Source organism: Enoplosus armatus, chromosome 7 (genome assembly GCF_043641665.1).
Source record: "Enoplosus armatus isolate fEnoArm2 chromosome 7, fEnoArm2.hap1, whole genome shotgun sequence".
Lineage (NCBI taxonomy): Eukaryota > Metazoa > Chordata > Actinopteri > Centrarchiformes > Enoplosidae > Enoplosus > Enoplosus armatus.
The window spans coordinates 25,712,577-25,729,803 of NC_092186.1; the positions used below are offsets into that span (position 1 = coordinate 25,712,577).

General features: G+C 43.9%; 1 protein-coding gene across 1 annotated transcript in view; it reads left to right on the forward strand.

Annotated features, from left to right (window-relative positions):
- szt2 (SZT2 subunit of KICSTOR complex) overlaps positions 1-17,227 on the forward strand; it is a 93,866-nt gene that overhangs the window by 61,039 nt on the left and 15,600 nt on the right. Inside the window, exons 55-68 of the mRNA XM_070908515.1 lie at positions 2-168; positions 1,336-1,433; positions 1,571-1,703; positions 2,058-2,188; positions 3,903-3,950; positions 5,278-5,399; positions 6,526-6,711; positions 10,898-11,153; positions 11,256-11,335; positions 13,142-13,267; positions 13,788-13,990; positions 14,533-14,629; positions 16,149-16,229; positions 16,949-17,023. Coding sequence (XP_070764616.1) covers positions 2-168; positions 1,336-1,433; positions 1,571-1,703; positions 2,058-2,188; positions 3,903-3,950; positions 5,278-5,399; positions 6,526-6,711; positions 10,898-11,153; positions 11,256-11,335; positions 13,142-13,267; positions 13,788-13,990; positions 14,533-14,629; positions 16,149-16,229; positions 16,949-17,023 — 1,803 coding nt within the window. The remainder of the gene's footprint in view (position 1; positions 169-1,335; positions 1,434-1,570; positions 1,704-2,057; positions 2,189-3,902; positions 3,951-5,277; positions 5,400-6,525; positions 6,712-10,897; positions 11,154-11,255; positions 11,336-13,141; positions 13,268-13,787; positions 13,991-14,532; positions 14,630-16,148; positions 16,230-16,948; positions 17,024-17,227) is intronic.

Sequence of the window (17,227 nt, forward strand, 5' to 3'; positions counted from 1 at the left end):
GAGTAAGCCAGACTCATCAGAGCTCGGGAGCCCAAAGACGACTGACGACATAGTGCAAGAAAAAGGAGAGGAGGGCCGAGCAGCACGGCGAAGACACAAGACGGAGAACGTAAAGCAGCAGTGGAGCCAGGAGAAAGCTGTGGCTGTGGAGCTGGAGCAGGCCCAGAGGTATTGCATTGAATTATTACCCCCAAAAGTCATGTAAAAAGGATTTCCAAATGTAATGCAAATACTTTTTCTAACAGGTCCTTGGGGATACATCAGAAATGCACCTTTAACCTCCTTAATGGGCAGGGCAGTGCACGTGTTTGATTGACAGCTGAGTCAGTAGGAACAAGGACGCACAATGTGAACCGACTTGTGCCGGTAACTGTAGCATACAAGCCAAGGACAGACGACATTGTTAACAATGTTGTTCTGCAACAAACCGGCAACCAAACGGCAAGACTGGCACAGTTAAGAGACTAGCTGCTGAGCGTAGCGGAGCATTTAGCAGCTAAAGAGACGGATATTTCCCTCGGGAGTTGGCAGAGACCAAAACAGAGCTAAAAGAGAATTATGGACATACTTTCCAGTTCATCAGGTGGACCCCAAACACCACTCAAAATAATAACAATGTTGCTCTGTTTCTGCTGGATGTCTAAGTAGGTAAATGTTCGCCACGTCAACTTTATGAAGTGATAATATGTCTGTGTTGTGTTTACAACTTGTTGCGCTGCCACCAAGTGGCCAAAGAAATGGGATTAATGCAGGTTTTTATGTTAAAAACGTGCTATAGCTGATAATAGTCTCGCGTCACTTTTGTATTCTATATATATAAAGTTTATAAGATGTGTTATATCTGGTCAGGGACAACAGATAAACTCTGACTCACAGTTATTTTTCCCTGTGTGAACTTTTGAAACATTTGATTTTGTTGAAGTTTGAGGCTCTTTTTGTGTTGTGTCACCATATATGTATAAGACAGGGGGGGCGCTGTCATGACACTGAAACAGTAGAAATGTCTACCTTTTTTTTTTTCTAAAAAGATGGTAGAGCAGGAGGTGCCTATTTCAGTTTTAGAAATAGCCAGAACAAATTGCTAATATGCGAAAACACAGAATGTCCACATTCACTGCAAAGCACTACTACTACAGTGCCGTGGTTTAGCAGTGTCATACATTTCCTCCAGAGCACTGTTCTGAAATTGAGCTGTGAACGCTAAAAATGTCCAAGACCCAGATTATCGACAGCTGATCACCAAGCCTTTAAGTCACCACAGTTCTGGTCTTTTTAGCGCTACAGGGACCTGTACAAATGTCCTAATGCAGTGTGGGTGGTTTTGTGGCTGTGCAGGAGGCAGGTGTCTCATTTGGAAGAGGGAGATGCAGGAACTCTACATCCCGTCTACCAGGTTACCTGCCAGCCGTGGATCACGTTCATGGCTAAACTCGGTAAGTGATAGTTAATCCTCCCCATATTTTCTGCAAGAATGTTGAAAGACTGCATCTGCTGACGATAAGAGGGTTTGAAGTACCCCTCACTCTCTGCATCTCTGTTTTGCCTTCTGACTGGGCTGCCGGGGGAACAGGCTGCCCCTCCATTCAGCAGTGCACGGCTGAAATTGCCTCACACTTCCTGCTGCCTTCCATCTTGGCAGAGATTGTCAATTTGGTCAGTTCTCTGGCCAGCGACACAACAGTGAAGGCGTTCGAAAAGACGAGGTGAGCTCTTTGCAAAACTGCAACGATTACATTTTATTTACTATCTGTAATGTTCCTATATTGTATTTGGACCATTGGCTCCGTGAAACAAACTAACTTCACATATGCAAGTTACTTCATCAGCTGACGTTACGAAGCCACAAAGACCAGATCCACGCCTTAAGCTAAGTTACAGCTAGCAGGCTAAACCTACACTAGGGTTGGGTGATATGCTAAGTCTTTCCAGCCGGTCACAGTCAGCCCAACAGCCGGCGATTGCCGATATTCCTGCAGGTGTGTGTTTGTGTGTGTGCACACTGTTACATTATACACCACAATAATGTTTTTCTCCCTTTTCTCAAATGTCTTTTTTAGCTGCCCCCCGTCTGGAGACATATTTGTACCATTCCCTCTCGTCCAGAACCTCAGCCAGCCTCCAGGCACTACGAGGAGCTTCATTCTCATCGGCCGCAACTTCCATCAGTGGCACTGTAGCACAGAGCAAGGTAACTACCAAAGCCAGTGTCTCTAAACATTCACAGCGGCCACCTACTTCCTCTATGCTCATCCTCTGCACTGCCTACTAAACTGTCCGGTACACACAATGCAACACGATGAATGTTTATCAGTCCATAATGCGACATGATCATCTATAGTCAGTTAGGATGCTTATGACTGTTGTGTTTCTGTTAACTGTAACAATAGCACTGGTTTTTCCTCATAGACTGGATATAAAGATGGACGACATGGCTACAGTATAGGTCATAAACCCCGCCCCCCCAAACTAAAATAATAAAGTACATGTCAAATAGATTAAAGATGGTAGTTCTTATCACGCTGATGTTTGTTCAATTGTTCCTTTTTCTGATGAGTTATGTAAAAAAGGGGGGGGGGTGAAACGTCATGATTGACAGCTGAGATTGATTGAGTGGTGTGCTCGCGATTGGGTCGGGCAGGTGTATGGGCGGGACCTCGATACCGTGGCTCCACCTACCGATCACCAAACGACGTCACCAGCGCAAGATGGCAGCGGCCGTATCCGGGATGTTTTGGCTTCAATTTTGTATAGTGGGAGGAAAATGGAGACGCGTCGGCCATCTTTATATACAGTCTATGGTGTTTCTCAACAGAAACCCGAAACACAGCAGTTCCCTGGACAATGCACCAGCACCAGAAGTTGTTGTTCTGGCTGTGAACATAACAAACATTTTAATGTGGAAATAACTCTGTAGCCTTATCACCAGCTCTTTGGCAGTGTTTACCCATTTTTCTTATAACCAACATTTTGTCTGTGGAGTTTTTGGTATAACACAGTGAGCTTCAACTTAGTACTAGAGTACCCATGAGCCATTATGATTTTGCTATGGAGAAGATTAGCGCTGTATGGAAAACACAGCCTCCTCATTCATTTCAATGAGACCGCTGTGGTGGCACAGCGAGGGTGAAGATCCAGGCACAAAACACACAATTTCCATCATAACGTAAATAGGTGTAACTCTGTTGTTACTGCATGATTTTCAAGATAGAGGAGGGAGCAATGTAAGACTTAAAGCTCCATAATTTGGATGTTTGTTTTTCTGCAATGCTTTCTGGGACGTGTAGTTCACTGATGGCTTCTCTAAAAAAAACTGTTTTGTTTTGTTTTCCTAGTCCACCAGACTCCACTGTCTTAAATGTTAATGAATGGCCAAACAGTCACCTAATATTGGCAGTTACTTTTGGAACTCGTGGTACGTGATGTAACCCACTTCACTACTCAATATGGGACCTGTCTCAACTGTGAAGGGAATAGAAATACAGACTTTAAAGGGAATAATCTGATGCTACAGAACACAAATTTAAAAAAAAAACATTGTGAAGTGAAATGTAAGTTAAAGGAATTTCATTTCATTGTTAAGATCGCAGTATGTGATGGTGACCATAAGGGAGGAGGATATTGATGAATGCGTATGATCCGCAGCATGTAGCTAACACCTGTTTTAACCTCGTGTAGTGTAGAGGGAAGACGTCCGAGCATGTTGTCGCGTCGAAGCTGCTTTCAACATGCTCCCCCTCGCTGCTGCTGTTTGATCCCGTGCTTCTCTTGCGCACGCTAGCGAGCGGCCGCCTTAACATAACTGTGTTGTTTTGCGAGTGTCTGCTTACATCAGTTTGTGTCGAGCTCTGTGTTTTCTCCGTCCATGCCGCCTTGCTGTTTGTGCCATCTCTGTTTGCCTACAGAAGACAGTTCAGATGAGGAAAACATCCCAGTGCTAAATAGGTTCACACGTAAGTTTGCCTTCCAGCTTAACACATTTATGCTGACGGGGTGTTTTTAAATGTTTTCGAGAAACATAGAAATATAGTGCCTAATATATATATATATATATATATATATTTTTTTTTTTAATTAATTTTCTTTATTAAACCTATGTATTAGTTAACAAACAACAAAATTGAAAGTGGACAAAAGGCAAGACGCTGTACATCATTACATAAGGCATAAAACAAAGACATTTGGCCCTGTTTTTTCTATGAGAGGTTTATGTGGGTACAACTCCACCAATGAAAGTGACGTAATTATTGTAGAACATGGGAGCAGCGTTCAAGCGGGTGCATTGCGAAACAACCTTGGCACCATTGGATGCCATGGATTTGCATGGCTCCAGTAAAATGACTCATTTCACTGGTGGCAGATTATGTCAGCTGTCGCTAACTAATGCTAACTAGGCCAAAATGCTCTTGCGGTGTCTAAGCTGTGCAGTCAGACGGGACTGTGTGTTTTCCAACAGAGGAATGAGTCTCGTGTGGTGAAAAGAGTCCGAATCTCCCAGTTAGGTTCATATCATATCATTTAAGATGATCAAATTCAGATGAAATATCTTGTGAAAGACAAGCTGTGCCCACGCCTCCACGAAAAAGAGAGCCCAATGACTTTCTTTAAAAGACAATGAAAAGGAAAATAAAACACATTTGGCGTGGAATGAAATAAAGCGGACATTGACGAGATGATTAAAAAAGGCATTTAAAGGCATATAAATGATAGTGCAGTAATAAATATCCCCAAAGCTGCTGGAGCTCCCCTTTGGTGTAAAAGAGTTCAGATTTGAAGCAGACCTTAAACCTACTGGTTCTGGAGGCATTACCTCATCATTTTCTGTTTCCTTCATGCTAAGATCTAATGTCCCCAACATATAGGTAAATACTGGAATCGTGTTATTGTGGAATGCAAAGAATCAATCAGAATAATGTCATTTATTTTCTCCTACAAATGGCTGGAATTTTCCAGACCAGCATTAGTTTCTTCTAATAAGTACAGCTTTCACCCATTCTCATCCAAACCTGGGTAAACCTCTCACAGAATCCTGGGTACATTTGTGCATTTGGCCTCTGGGCTTATAAAGACCCACTGAGCAGTTCTCCAGTACACGCACAAATAAAAACGAGTTACATGTAAAAAGTAGATCAGAGTCATGGTACGGTACGCTGACTGTAAACCCTACAGTTAGGTAGAGAACAGACCAGCCCGTGTTAAAGGACTCGCCACGACCGCGCTGTCTGGCTTTAATTCATATTGCTTTTTCCATTTCACTGAGTTTCTCTCTCTTCTGCACAGCTCATAAGGGCTTCCAGCGCTTCGAGGCTCTGGAGCAGAGTGATTGGTTCAGTCCTAGCCAGGCGGGGGCAGGACTGGCCCCCCGCCAGAGGTTCCTCTTCATCAGCATCCTGGACAAAAAGGTGACTTTTTGGCGTATGGAAGCATCTGTATTGTGAATATCCCTCGGGCAACAAGACAGAGTTGTACCAAATTCAAAAGGTCCCGATTGTTTCAGCTGTGGAAACACTCTGACCGCTGAATTACAGTTGCTTTGTGAATCAGTTATGAAATGGGGACAGTTTCCCCCCTCTGACCGCTTGTCTTACCTGAGCTTTAAAAGCTCTAGAGGTGCAGCTGTAACATAATGGAAATACATGTATGTGACGCCGATACTGCTCTGGCGTTTACATGCTTTAACTTTGGTGCGTGTAAATCCACATACAGTATATACTATTTGTCTTTAGTTCGCCTATGAAGTAAATAGTATCAGAAAAGATTTATATGTGTGTAAATGCTGCTGCAGGCTTCATAAGAACATGCTGACAAAGTGACAAAGACACTGTGTGAAATAAACCTTAACTGATTTTATTGAGTGTATACTATCAAGTAGCCTACATTTCCAGACACCTTATGACACAAATTCAAATGTCGTATCTCAAACAGTGTCTGCGGTTAACTTTTATAACATGATCACTGCAAAGCCTCATGCAGTTTAACAGAACAACGGCACCATCTCATTCTCTGGTCTTAAAGACGATAACATGATAAGATTTTCCTCTGTGTTTGGTACTTCAGCCAGTTCACAGTCAGATTTATTGCATTTACATGCTAGCAGGACCCAAAATAGCATGTTTTTTCAGTTTTATTGCTCTGTGAGCACTGTGATGACAGTGAGGGGCTGCAGAAAGGGCTGGGAGAAGATACATAAGGACTGTGAATCATGCAAAGCTGCTCTAGTGGAGTCCCAGAGTTCTACCAGTAAACGCAGCAAGTCTAGTTGATAAATATTTATATAGTAAATATAGTCAGAGACTAAGAAATGATATTGCTGTAGTAATGTCTTAAGGCATTCTTTAAAACAACATATAATGCTCAGGCTGTGCAATGCACTTACACTGTGCATTATTTCATTGTGGCAGTGAAGCAGGGTATTATTAAAAATAAAAGGAATTTGTGCAACATTTGTGATTTTGAAAAACGGATAAAACATATCCTGAATTGTGAATGTGTCTTATGGGAATTTTCTGACTTTTGTCATCGCTTTAGGTGACCCTGTACAGCTACAACTGGTCCGTGGACCTGGGCGCCTCTCTGAACCGCGAGCTAGTCCGCCTTGTTAAGTGGCAGAACGCGAGGGCTCACGTCGTCCACTGCCTGCTCAACCAGAAGATGGGCCTCTTCCATCACTACTGCTTCTCCGACGCACCCATCCACGAAATAGACTCCAAGCAGGTAAAGACACCGACGTCTGGTTCCACCAGCAGGTCATTCCAAAGTCTGGGAGCCCTGAATAATCTGTCTCCTTTGTGAATCGATCTGGACCTTGGAACAACAAGGAGCGATGCATCTGCGGATCTCAGGGCGCGGGAAGGGACATAAGGCAATAAAAGATCTGATAAATAACTTGGGGCGAGGCCCCTCGGGGCTTTGTAAGTGATCAGTAATGCCAATTATAATCAGTCCTAAAAGCAACTGGTAGCCAGTGTAAGTGAAGCCAGGATCGGCGAAAAGTGCTCACATTCCACTGGGAAAGGGGAAGCTAGTTAGCCTTGTTTGCTAACATTAACACTGGTTCCCACAAGACGCTATTATTTGCTTATGTTGTTTCCTCACTCAGGGCGGTGCTCAGTGCCCTGCATTATTAGAAATGGAGGCTACCTAGCATTAGCTGCAGAGGTTCCCCATTGTAGGGAGTGCTCAAAGGACAGATGGGACTGTGTTGGCAAAGTCGGCTAATGTGTCAGGTTTTTCTTTTTTTTTATTGAATGAGTCAACATTAATTGTAGGTACAGTAAAAAGCCACTAAAAGAAAATGTTCTAATTTGGATCATATAACATCACAAAATGATGTTTTTTAAGCTAGTTAAGGTAAACAGTACAATTAGATGTGGTTTCACCCCTGCCTCTACCACCGAGTGATATATACTGTAAAAAAAAAATTTTATGGAATAATTTTAAGTTTTTGAGGCACTACAATACGTCAGATTTGGGGGACGGTAAAATCAGCATTTGGCAGACACCATGTTAGACTGCTTTTACAGATATGCCGACGCTCTTCAAACTAAAAAGCGTCCGTAATTCCCTCCGTTTCAAGTTGCCAGTCTTATACCTACATACGCTGGGGGTTAGGAGCCTGCTGAGGAAAGAGTGGTTCTGCTAGTTCAGGTGGAACTAGCAGCCTCTCAGGGCAGCATCTGGATTTACACCCTTGCACGAGGTAGCAGGTCCTTGGGGCAGACTTCGTACAGCTGTTGTATCCTGGGTAGGAAGGAGCGACGATGTCAGTCCCTGTTACGCTGCCAGCCTGTTTGGCATGTGGTTGTCATGGTATCTATGCATTTCGCTGGTGATGTTTCTACACTCAGTGATGGAGGTAGAATTATCCACCTGCACTTGATGTTGTCTCTACTTGTACCATGACATAACATTTCTAACCACAGTGGAAGCCCAGGAGACGATGTTTACATTTAGCATCTCTGTCTGTGAGACATCTATTACATAGTTTCTTCACTTCGCCTCTTGTCTAGGCTTCTGGGGACACATGCCACATATCTGGTCAGCGCAAGAAGCTGTAAAACACTGACCTGTCATCATCTTCTAAGGTTGATAATAGCTAACGTGTTAGCAAACAGTTTGCTGTAGTATTTCCACATCCGCAGAGCAACATGATCCTTCATGTGGAGTGGCGTTTGTGTCGCCTGATGATTGTCAGTCCAGTATTCTCTCTCTCTGTTAGCTGTGCTTTTGGTCTCTGCCAACTCTTTAGGGAAATATCTGTCTCTTTAGCTGCTACATGCTACGTGCTATGTTCCCCAGCTAGTCTCGTAACTGTGTCTGTCTGCTGAAACCGAAACAGTGAAGATGGGAGTCTTGAAAGACGTGAAGACGCTCTTTTTTTGAAATTGGTTTTCTACTTTCGGAACCCAGAATTGCTGTTTCCTAACGTGCACCTGTGCTCCTTCCAAAATGTGATTGGTCTGTGGTCGCACAAAATGAAAAGACAACCAGCCACGCCGTTTAGATGGATGTACTGTTACCGCACTGCACTGTACGGACTCCATCCATCCAGATAAGGCTGAATTAAAATTGAATCAATTCCAGGTGACATTCGTTGTAAACGCTGGTAGGCCGAATCTGTCTCTAAACCCCCCCCCCCCCCATACCCCATCACCTGCAGCTCCATCAGAGCTTGTTGCTGATTTATTCAGCCTTGTTTCCCCCTGGACCTCCTGTATTAAATATGGAGCTGCAGATCTATACGCGACTGATGGTCTCAGCGGCACAAACCAACACGTGGCATTTTTGTTCTTCTTGATTACTAGCCCTCTTTATTTCCTGCCTCATGTTGTCCTGATCATATCCTGGAGATACAACCCTGTCACATCACTGGCCTTGAGTTTCAACAACACAACACCCAACGCTTAACTACCTCAATGCAATTCAGCCCCTTGTCAGTTTCCATTTTTCCTCCTGGATTATTTATGATCTGGCATAGAGAGGTCTGATAGGGACGTTTTCACAGTCTGTAGTTTTTTTTGTTTTTTTTTAATTGTGCTGCCAGATACAAAACTGTTTGCTAAGCATATTTAACACCCCAAGTCTGCCTTCATACTCCTACTCCTGCTCTCCTGACATCACGAGCCAGCTGTCATATTCACCTCACTGTTCCCGCTGGTGAGTAAGAGGACAGCGGTGCAGAAAAGACCCTGTTTCCAACTCCGTAGCCCGGAGATTTTCATCTCCACTGCTGCTGATCAGAAGCTAGACAGCCTGGCATAGTGTAAGAGATCGTGACAGCACTTGCATATACATACAATTTTGAAATCAGGGCAGTTTCTTTTCAGGGGTGGGGGCGGATTTGCATTCGGACAGTGGGGCTTGTGACTAAAAGGTTGCTGCGTCCAGCCTTTGGGTAGAGAGAGAGCAGTGTTCCCTCCCTCAGCAACTGCTGTTGAGGTAAATAACAATGGTTTTTTTTCCCATCACTATTAACGTCTATGCCAAGTATAAGGCCACCGAGCTGCAGGTTTTCCTTATCTCAAGAAGCAAATAGGCTTCCACTGTTCCTAAACAAAATCCATTAAAACCAGGTGGCAGAGACATACCGCTGCCTTGCCTGAGATAATGCATCATTTGAAAAAAAAACCCACATCAATTAAGATATGTAATCTGTAGTAGAAGTAGTTCTGCCATAATTGTATGAGGAAATACAATTGTGCAGATAGATATTTTTTCAGTATTTAACTTATAGTAACTTTGAGCTGTAATGGAAAAACTGGACTTTTCAGATAATACTGTGATTAGGAAAGCAGGGACTGAGCTCCAAAGTGCTGGAGCTGCTATGATCTGCCTCCAGTGCGACAGCCCACGTTTCGTGGTGAATGTGGGGAAACCATGAGTTTGAAGTTTAAAGCACCTGCTGTTTTTACTACATGGTGCTCATTCCAAGACAAATTTGTGTCCAATCAAATTACCACGCAGAAAGTCTTTGGCCAAGATAGGAATAACATACAGAATGCACTGAGGGGGGAGGAAGGGAGTGGGGATGGATGGGCCCAGCAGCTCATTTTTGGCCCCGGGGCCTCCCTAGCAAGCCAATCTGGCCATGTTGACATTGACATAAAGCATGCAATGCAGTTGAGTTTATATTAAAAGGGGTTAAAAAAATACAGCAAATGTCATGCAGTGTTGTCCCTCCTTGTTGTGCAGAACAGGCTGCAGCAGAGATTTTTTAGAGCAGCCTTTTACAGCAAAGAAAGACACCAAATGCCCTTTTAGCCCTCCCCCTACGGCCAATTACAAAACAAGCTCAAAGAATAGAAAGAACCAAACTTTTCCTTTCCCTCCAATGGCCCCCGCTCTTCATCACTGCATCACTAATGAGTCCGGACAGAAGGCAGAGTCAGAGCAGCAGAAAATTTGCCTGAACAGAGCTTCATCTGTCATGGTCCTGATGAGAAGCAGAGTGGAGCACCAGTGCACAGTTTGACCCTCCAGCCTGTGGGCATGGTGCAGCCAGCTCTGCCACGCTGGGGCATCTGGGCCCTGAGCTGCTCCGCTGAACAAACTCGCCCGAAAGTTCCTCTCAACAGCGACCAGGGCACACCAACAATGCACTGGAAATGAAAGTATCCGATACTGAAAATAATAATAAACATCAACAGTTATATACAGTCCACTACAGCAATGTAGTACAGAAAAATGTCAACCTCTCCTCACTACCGTACTTGACCTCATTGCCCGAGGTCTATACAGTGACTCAACGTGTGATATGTAGCATCCGCGTTAATGCTTTAATGCATACGGCATTTGAGGCACTCTCTGCTTCTAGATACGGCCACTCCTTTGTCCTTCTTTGCTGTCTTTCTGTTTGGCGTTTATTGTCAAACCATTCAGTGGATGCCTCTGTCTTTTCCAGGATCCCAACCCATTCCTAAGCCCTTCCATGGAGCCCGATGCGTTGCTGCGTAGCGCGGTTCCTCCTTTGCCCAGTAAAGAGCAGGGCAGGCTGGGTAGCTCTGGTCGAAGTCTCGCTCCGCTCCACTTCCCCTCTGAGCTGCTTCCCTTCGACGAGGCCTTGAGGGACGTCTGCACCATCCGACCCTTGATGGAGGGGGATGTGGTGGCCCGACATGGCAGCCAGCTCTTGGAGATCAAAGCTGCTGAGCGAAGAGGTTAATACTACTACTACTACTACTACTAATAATAATAATAATAATAATGATAAATTGATAAATGATCCCGTCAAACTACTGGCTTTGTCTTTGTGCTGACAGAACTGGAGAAACAGATGAAGATAGAGAACCTGTTCGTGACTTGGCAGCAGAGGTCAGCACAGTCCAACATGCCCATTTCAGTAAGTACCCCAAGTCATAGTTCGGAGAGTATTGTAACAGTTGAAGGATATGTTCAGACTGCAGGGGAAGGCGGACAAAATCTGTTGTTTATTCCCCTCATATACAGAGCAAATGTTTTTTTTCCCCAATAGCAGCATGAACAGATCAAATCACATTAATATCCAACGTTATGTTTTCTGATTTTTGGTTCTAACCCTGACACAAGAGTCAAAGGCTGAGGCAAGCAACATCAGTCTGAACAGTCGTTTCACTTCAATGGAACACGGTTCACGAAGAAAGATGGAGACGGCTGCTCTGGAGGTGTTCAGCAGGGGGGACAGTTCTTCATTGCGAGAAAAACGCACTTAACTGTTTGCATTTTTGAGAGCATAAAAAGAAATGGCTGAAAAAAAAAAAAAAGACAGAGAAGAGCGTGGCTTCAATACCATAGACTGTATATAAAGATGGACGACACGCCAGCTCCCCCAATGTGAAGCCAAAACGTCTCGATCCACCCCCGGTGGCTGGCTGCAGTTTAGGTCATAAACCCTGTCCCCTCCATGTTTGCAGATGGGATATGGGCCAAACTAAAAAGTCAAAGTACACGTCAAATACATTTTCCCCAAAGGTGGTTTCTGTCATTTCAGGTAGTTCTTATCACGCTGATGCTTGTTCAAGTGTTCATTTTTCTGATATGTTTGGTTTTAATGAGTTATTTGATGCTATAAAAAGGGGGTGAAACGTCATGATTGACAGCTGTGATTGCTTGTGAGTCGGGCAGGTGTTGGTATTGTACTCATTGTAAAGCACCATATGTGATTATGAAGTACAGGCTCAATTACAATTATGTGCTCATGCATGACTATCAAAGGTATTGAAATCTGGTTGGGGGTGTGGGGTTAGTTCAGAAAGGTGACAAGTTCAAAATGGTATCAGAGAATGGATACACATAACGTGAACAGTCTAACAACAAATTGGATCTGACCAGTAAGTCAGAATTGAGTATTAAATTCCAGTGCTGTATAAGTAGCCTAATATCAAATATAGCTAATTGGACTTGACACAACCTGGGGGAATCGTGCCTCTCACTACTTTATGGCTTTGAGGAGCTACAATTACAGTTCATTCCTCGGGGAAATCACTTAGTATTGCCTTGTTTCAAAGTGGGGGGAATATCCGGGCTAATTAAAAAGGTTTCCGTCTGCCACAGTGACATCTCAAGAGAGCTTACATGGTGGCATTCAATTTACGAATTTGATATTTCAACAGACACCGGCACAGCACTCTCAACTCAAGCACATCCAAGAGGAGGTCTGCAGCCTGACCGGGTCCAAGAGGGGCCCAGAGCCATTTCCACTGCCATTTGGTTATAGGCGGATTTTCATGCCACTAGATGTACTAAATTAACTATTAGATGTGATCTGACTGCATCATAGTCAGGTTTGGATCTGAATGTAAAGCACTTGCATTTACCACACATATGGCCCTTTCACACCTGCCTCGTTTGGTCCGGACTTTCTGACTTTTCAGTTCGATCCGAACCAAAATCACAGATGTGAAACCGTGGTCCGCACCAAACCTACCGAACCTTGGTCAGACCAAAAGAGGTGGTCTCGGTCCGGATCACACTGAACCATGGTTTGGTTCCTTTCATTTTTGGGATGGTTCGAACATTTGGACCAGTTTCTGGCAGAACCGAAGAAAGGAAAAACAATGCAAGAAAATAAGATGAGCTGCGGTAGCACATGGGGAGGGGAGCAGACCAAATGATTAATTAATGTCACTATCTTATCCTTAAGTGATAATAACTATGGCTGTCTCAATAGGGGACAGATTTGGACACTCTGAAGCAGTCGTCCAGGCTGGTCCACTACTGTGCCACCCCTCTCCTCTTTGACCCCATATTCCGCAAGCAGATCCAAGAGGAACAGATCGTTCAGCCTCCAGTGAAGGTATGTTTGCCGTCTGACTCAAAGGAAGGTCACAGGAAGAGGAGGTCTTAATTGGTGTCTGTAGATGATTCAGGACTCGTTCAAGAGCAAATATTAACATACTCCTTACATGCCACTATTCGCTAGCAACACAAACAATATAGCACCCATGGTGGTATTTGAGCATATTATTTATTGTTGTCTTGATTGCTAAAATAACATCTGGCCAAGGGACAACATTTCTGGAGTCAAGGGGTATCGTTCTTAGTCCGGACTCACCTTTGGCTAGTTTACTTTGAAAGACATTTCCGTGGGATGTTACCCCAAGATCAGAGCTCCCAGGGTGACGGGGACATGCTATTGATTCAGGAATCACAGAGGGGACACTTATGTATTTTCATTCAAACAAACTATTGTACCCTAGTGGCTATTAGCCATTTTGTTTGCTTAATCTACACAATGGTACACAAAATCAGGTCTGCATACTTGAGTCATATTTGTGTCTTTAAGTGATGTGCACTGTTCTGTAAATGTGTGCCAGAAACGGCATCGCTCCAGCGACTCCACGGCGTCCGGTCGGGACCGAAGCTACAGCACTGACTCAGCAGACATGCTGCCCAGCCGACTGAAGGAAGAACCCTGGCTGCTTGAGATTTCTAGCACCTTCCTCCAGCAGTACGTCCAGTACCTGCAGAGCATGGGTTTCATTCTGGTCCAGGTCCGGCCTCAGTCTCCAGCTCGCAGGTCTGTATCTGCATGAATGGTTTGGCCTCCTGTTGTTGTTGATTGAAAAGTAGGCTTTCCCCTTGATCAAAGTAGGCTCGAATGCGTGTGAAGCCAACCAGAACGACACTGTAAAGCAGCACGCGGCCTGCACGTCAAATCCCAACGGCAGTAAATAAAGTACACAAACTGCTCATTTTTTGTGTGAAACTTAAAAATGCATCACTCCATTTCTGCCTCTCTACCAGTCCCTTAGTCTCCTCTCTTGCTCCATTGTGAGCAGCATTCATTCATTAGTTATCATATGTGTTTTGATCATCGTCTGACCTCTGACCTCCCAGCGCTGCTGCCCCGTGGCTGACATAACCAGAGCAGATGCAGCGCAGATGCCTGTCACTTTCTAGGCTGAGACCGTGTGACTCTCTCTCTGAATTATATCTTACGGGTTGGCTACGCGCTCATGGTGGTCCATCAGTCCTTGGGCTCAAACCTCTCTGCTTTAAGCAGACCCTAACCGACCCCTGTCCTCCACCCCCACCCCCACCCCCACCACCCTCTTACAGCATTGCCCGGGCTCGTGCTGCCATGCTGAGCTCTATGTCATCAGAAGGGAGGATGTCTTTTTCTTATGTGAAGCAGAAGAGCGAGGACAGCCCTAAGGTTAGTGTTCACCTCAGAGATGCAGAAATCTCCAAACACACTTGAGCCAGGCTGAAGTCCATGAAGTCCACTAAGTCCGTGCATCCAGCTGTTCCCATTGTGCAACATTCTTCCCTTCATTCCTTGGGAGTGTTTTATTTCTAATTTCCATTTTTAGAAGCAAGAATTATTAGTAACAGTAATAACACTTAAGCTAAACACTGTTTGCACAATCTAAAAAAATGCACAGTACCCAGTCTGCAGCGGGGAACACCAAATACCACATATGACAATTGTAAAGCATAGCAGGCAGTCAGACACATGCTCTGACTGAAGTGCTGCCAGGAGGATATGGTTTGAGTAGTGGTGAGACAGGCCATACAGCCACAGGCTGTGAGTCACAGCCAAAAAGCTGGGCAGCAGACATCCAGAGAAGACACTTCTCCGAGCTTTGACCTCATGCTTTGGAAACTGGTACGCTGCTTTTCTCTGTACATATATTTTTTATATATAATTTGATCATTTTCTGTATTGTTTCCAGTAAACCAGATGTATGCTGAAGACAATATTGCTGATAGAAAGTGCGTGTTAGATATACATATATGTGTGTATTATGTTATGTAATAATGAAAAAAGACCACGGTGCTCAAGTCCCTGCGGGGCGTTTAGGAAACAACGGTGTATTTTTTTGTCAGGTATGGTAACCTTTTCATCGCTGCTAACATCAGTGAGAGGTGGCTCGGATTAGAAGTTATTTTCCTTTGTGGCACACAGATAACAACTTTAACAACTCACAAATAGGGATGCCTACTGAATTGGAACTGGTTTCAAATTTGTAAGAACCTGTTGGTACTTGACAAAGCCAGGGAGTGAGATTAGCAGAGTAGAAAATGTGGTTTTTGATGTAATTTATGGTAACGCATGCCTGTTCTCCTCTCTGTGTTTTTATTTTCTGCTCTCTGTATCTGTGTTTGCACGAGGGCCACCCCACAGACACACACACACACAGGGCCGACAGCAGAGTAGCGAGTCCACGGTGACGTGAAAGATAATGTGTTGATATGAACAAGCCAAACCGAAAGCTGTTTAGCCTAATTAGCCACGTATCATAAAACCTCACAAATCTACTGGCTGAGATGGCCGCCCCTCCTCCCTCTACCAGATGACAGAGGACAAGATGAATGAGTGCTCGTGACTGATTTTAGGCGTTCTTCATTCTTTTTAAATTTCACTCAGTGTTTTATTTCGATATTAGATAGTATTGAGTTTATAACTTCACTTTGCGGACATAGAAGCAATATTTTATGACAAAATACAAATGAATTCTAATGCAATTCTAATAAGGATTAGATAAGGAGCGTGGATAAGAGTAAAATAGTAAGATCTCAACAGAACCCATCCCTACTCACGAAAGTGGTCGAGGGTTTAATTACTCTTTAAAGAAACAGCAGCATGACTTAAAAACCAGCTGTATCTGCCCTCTAACGCCTGTGTTAGACAAACTGTGATTCCAAGATTGTTTTGTAAATGACCTTTGCAGACTACAGCATCTGGTACTACCGCATATCACCTCCAGAGGGCGCTGCCAGGGGGGATCGTGTTGATGGAACTGGCTTTTCAGGTGAGATGAGGATCGTGAGGGGCCCTCAGATAATTTGTTAACATCACAATGCTTGTGTGTCTTTTAATATTTTAGCGCATTTGGTACAATTCGCGTATGTGTGCATTTTGATGCCAACAGTTTTCTGGAGCATATCATAGATATTTTTTTTACAATGACTTCCTCCAGACCGCCATTGGTGTCAGTTTTTTTTTTTTTTTTTTAAATCGCACCATGTGACTGTAACTGACAAAATATTAAAAGAAATGAAACGTTGTCACTGTGATGGATTACAATCCTCGGGCAAGTTTGCAAAATGTTTACTTTCGCCAGAAGATATTAATTGGAGCGGGAGTAATGTGCGAGTACATTTCCATGTTGTCACAGTACAGTAAGTACCGTGAGTTTGACCCCATGTGCGTTGTCTGCTATTGAGGCCTTTTTTTCCCCCCCAGCTTACATCATTAGTTTCCTGGTGTCTGTGTTTTTTTTTTTTGTTTAGTTTTTTATAGTAGGGCTGTATGTGAGTGGGAAATAAACCCATTTGACATAATGTTTTGTTGTGCTCGTGTGGAAGGACTTGGGTGTCATCCTGTTTCTGTGAAACCTGCAGATACCCTGATGAACAGTAAAGTAAACTTTCCAGTATTCAATGTACCAGTCTCTGAACTGGTCAACCACAATTTTTTTTTTTTTTTTTTTAATAACTGTGTTCTCCATGTGCCTTCTCCTTTTGCCAGGGGTGTTACTTCTGTGTGAAGCAGTATGCTCTGGAGTGTTCCCGCATTCCCATGGGCCAGACAGTCAACTCCCAGGTAAATGCTTGACAGAAATCCGCACTGCTGTGTGGATCCACAACACCAAGTGCCTTTTCTGCTCTTCAACACGCTCGCAAAGTTATTTTGTTTTGATAAGAGGATAAGAGCGAGCCACATAACGTGACTACAGTAGCTGCATGGGTAGTCCACTCGTCTAATGGTAAGTTAGCAAGTTAACATTACTTGTGAAATGAATGACGG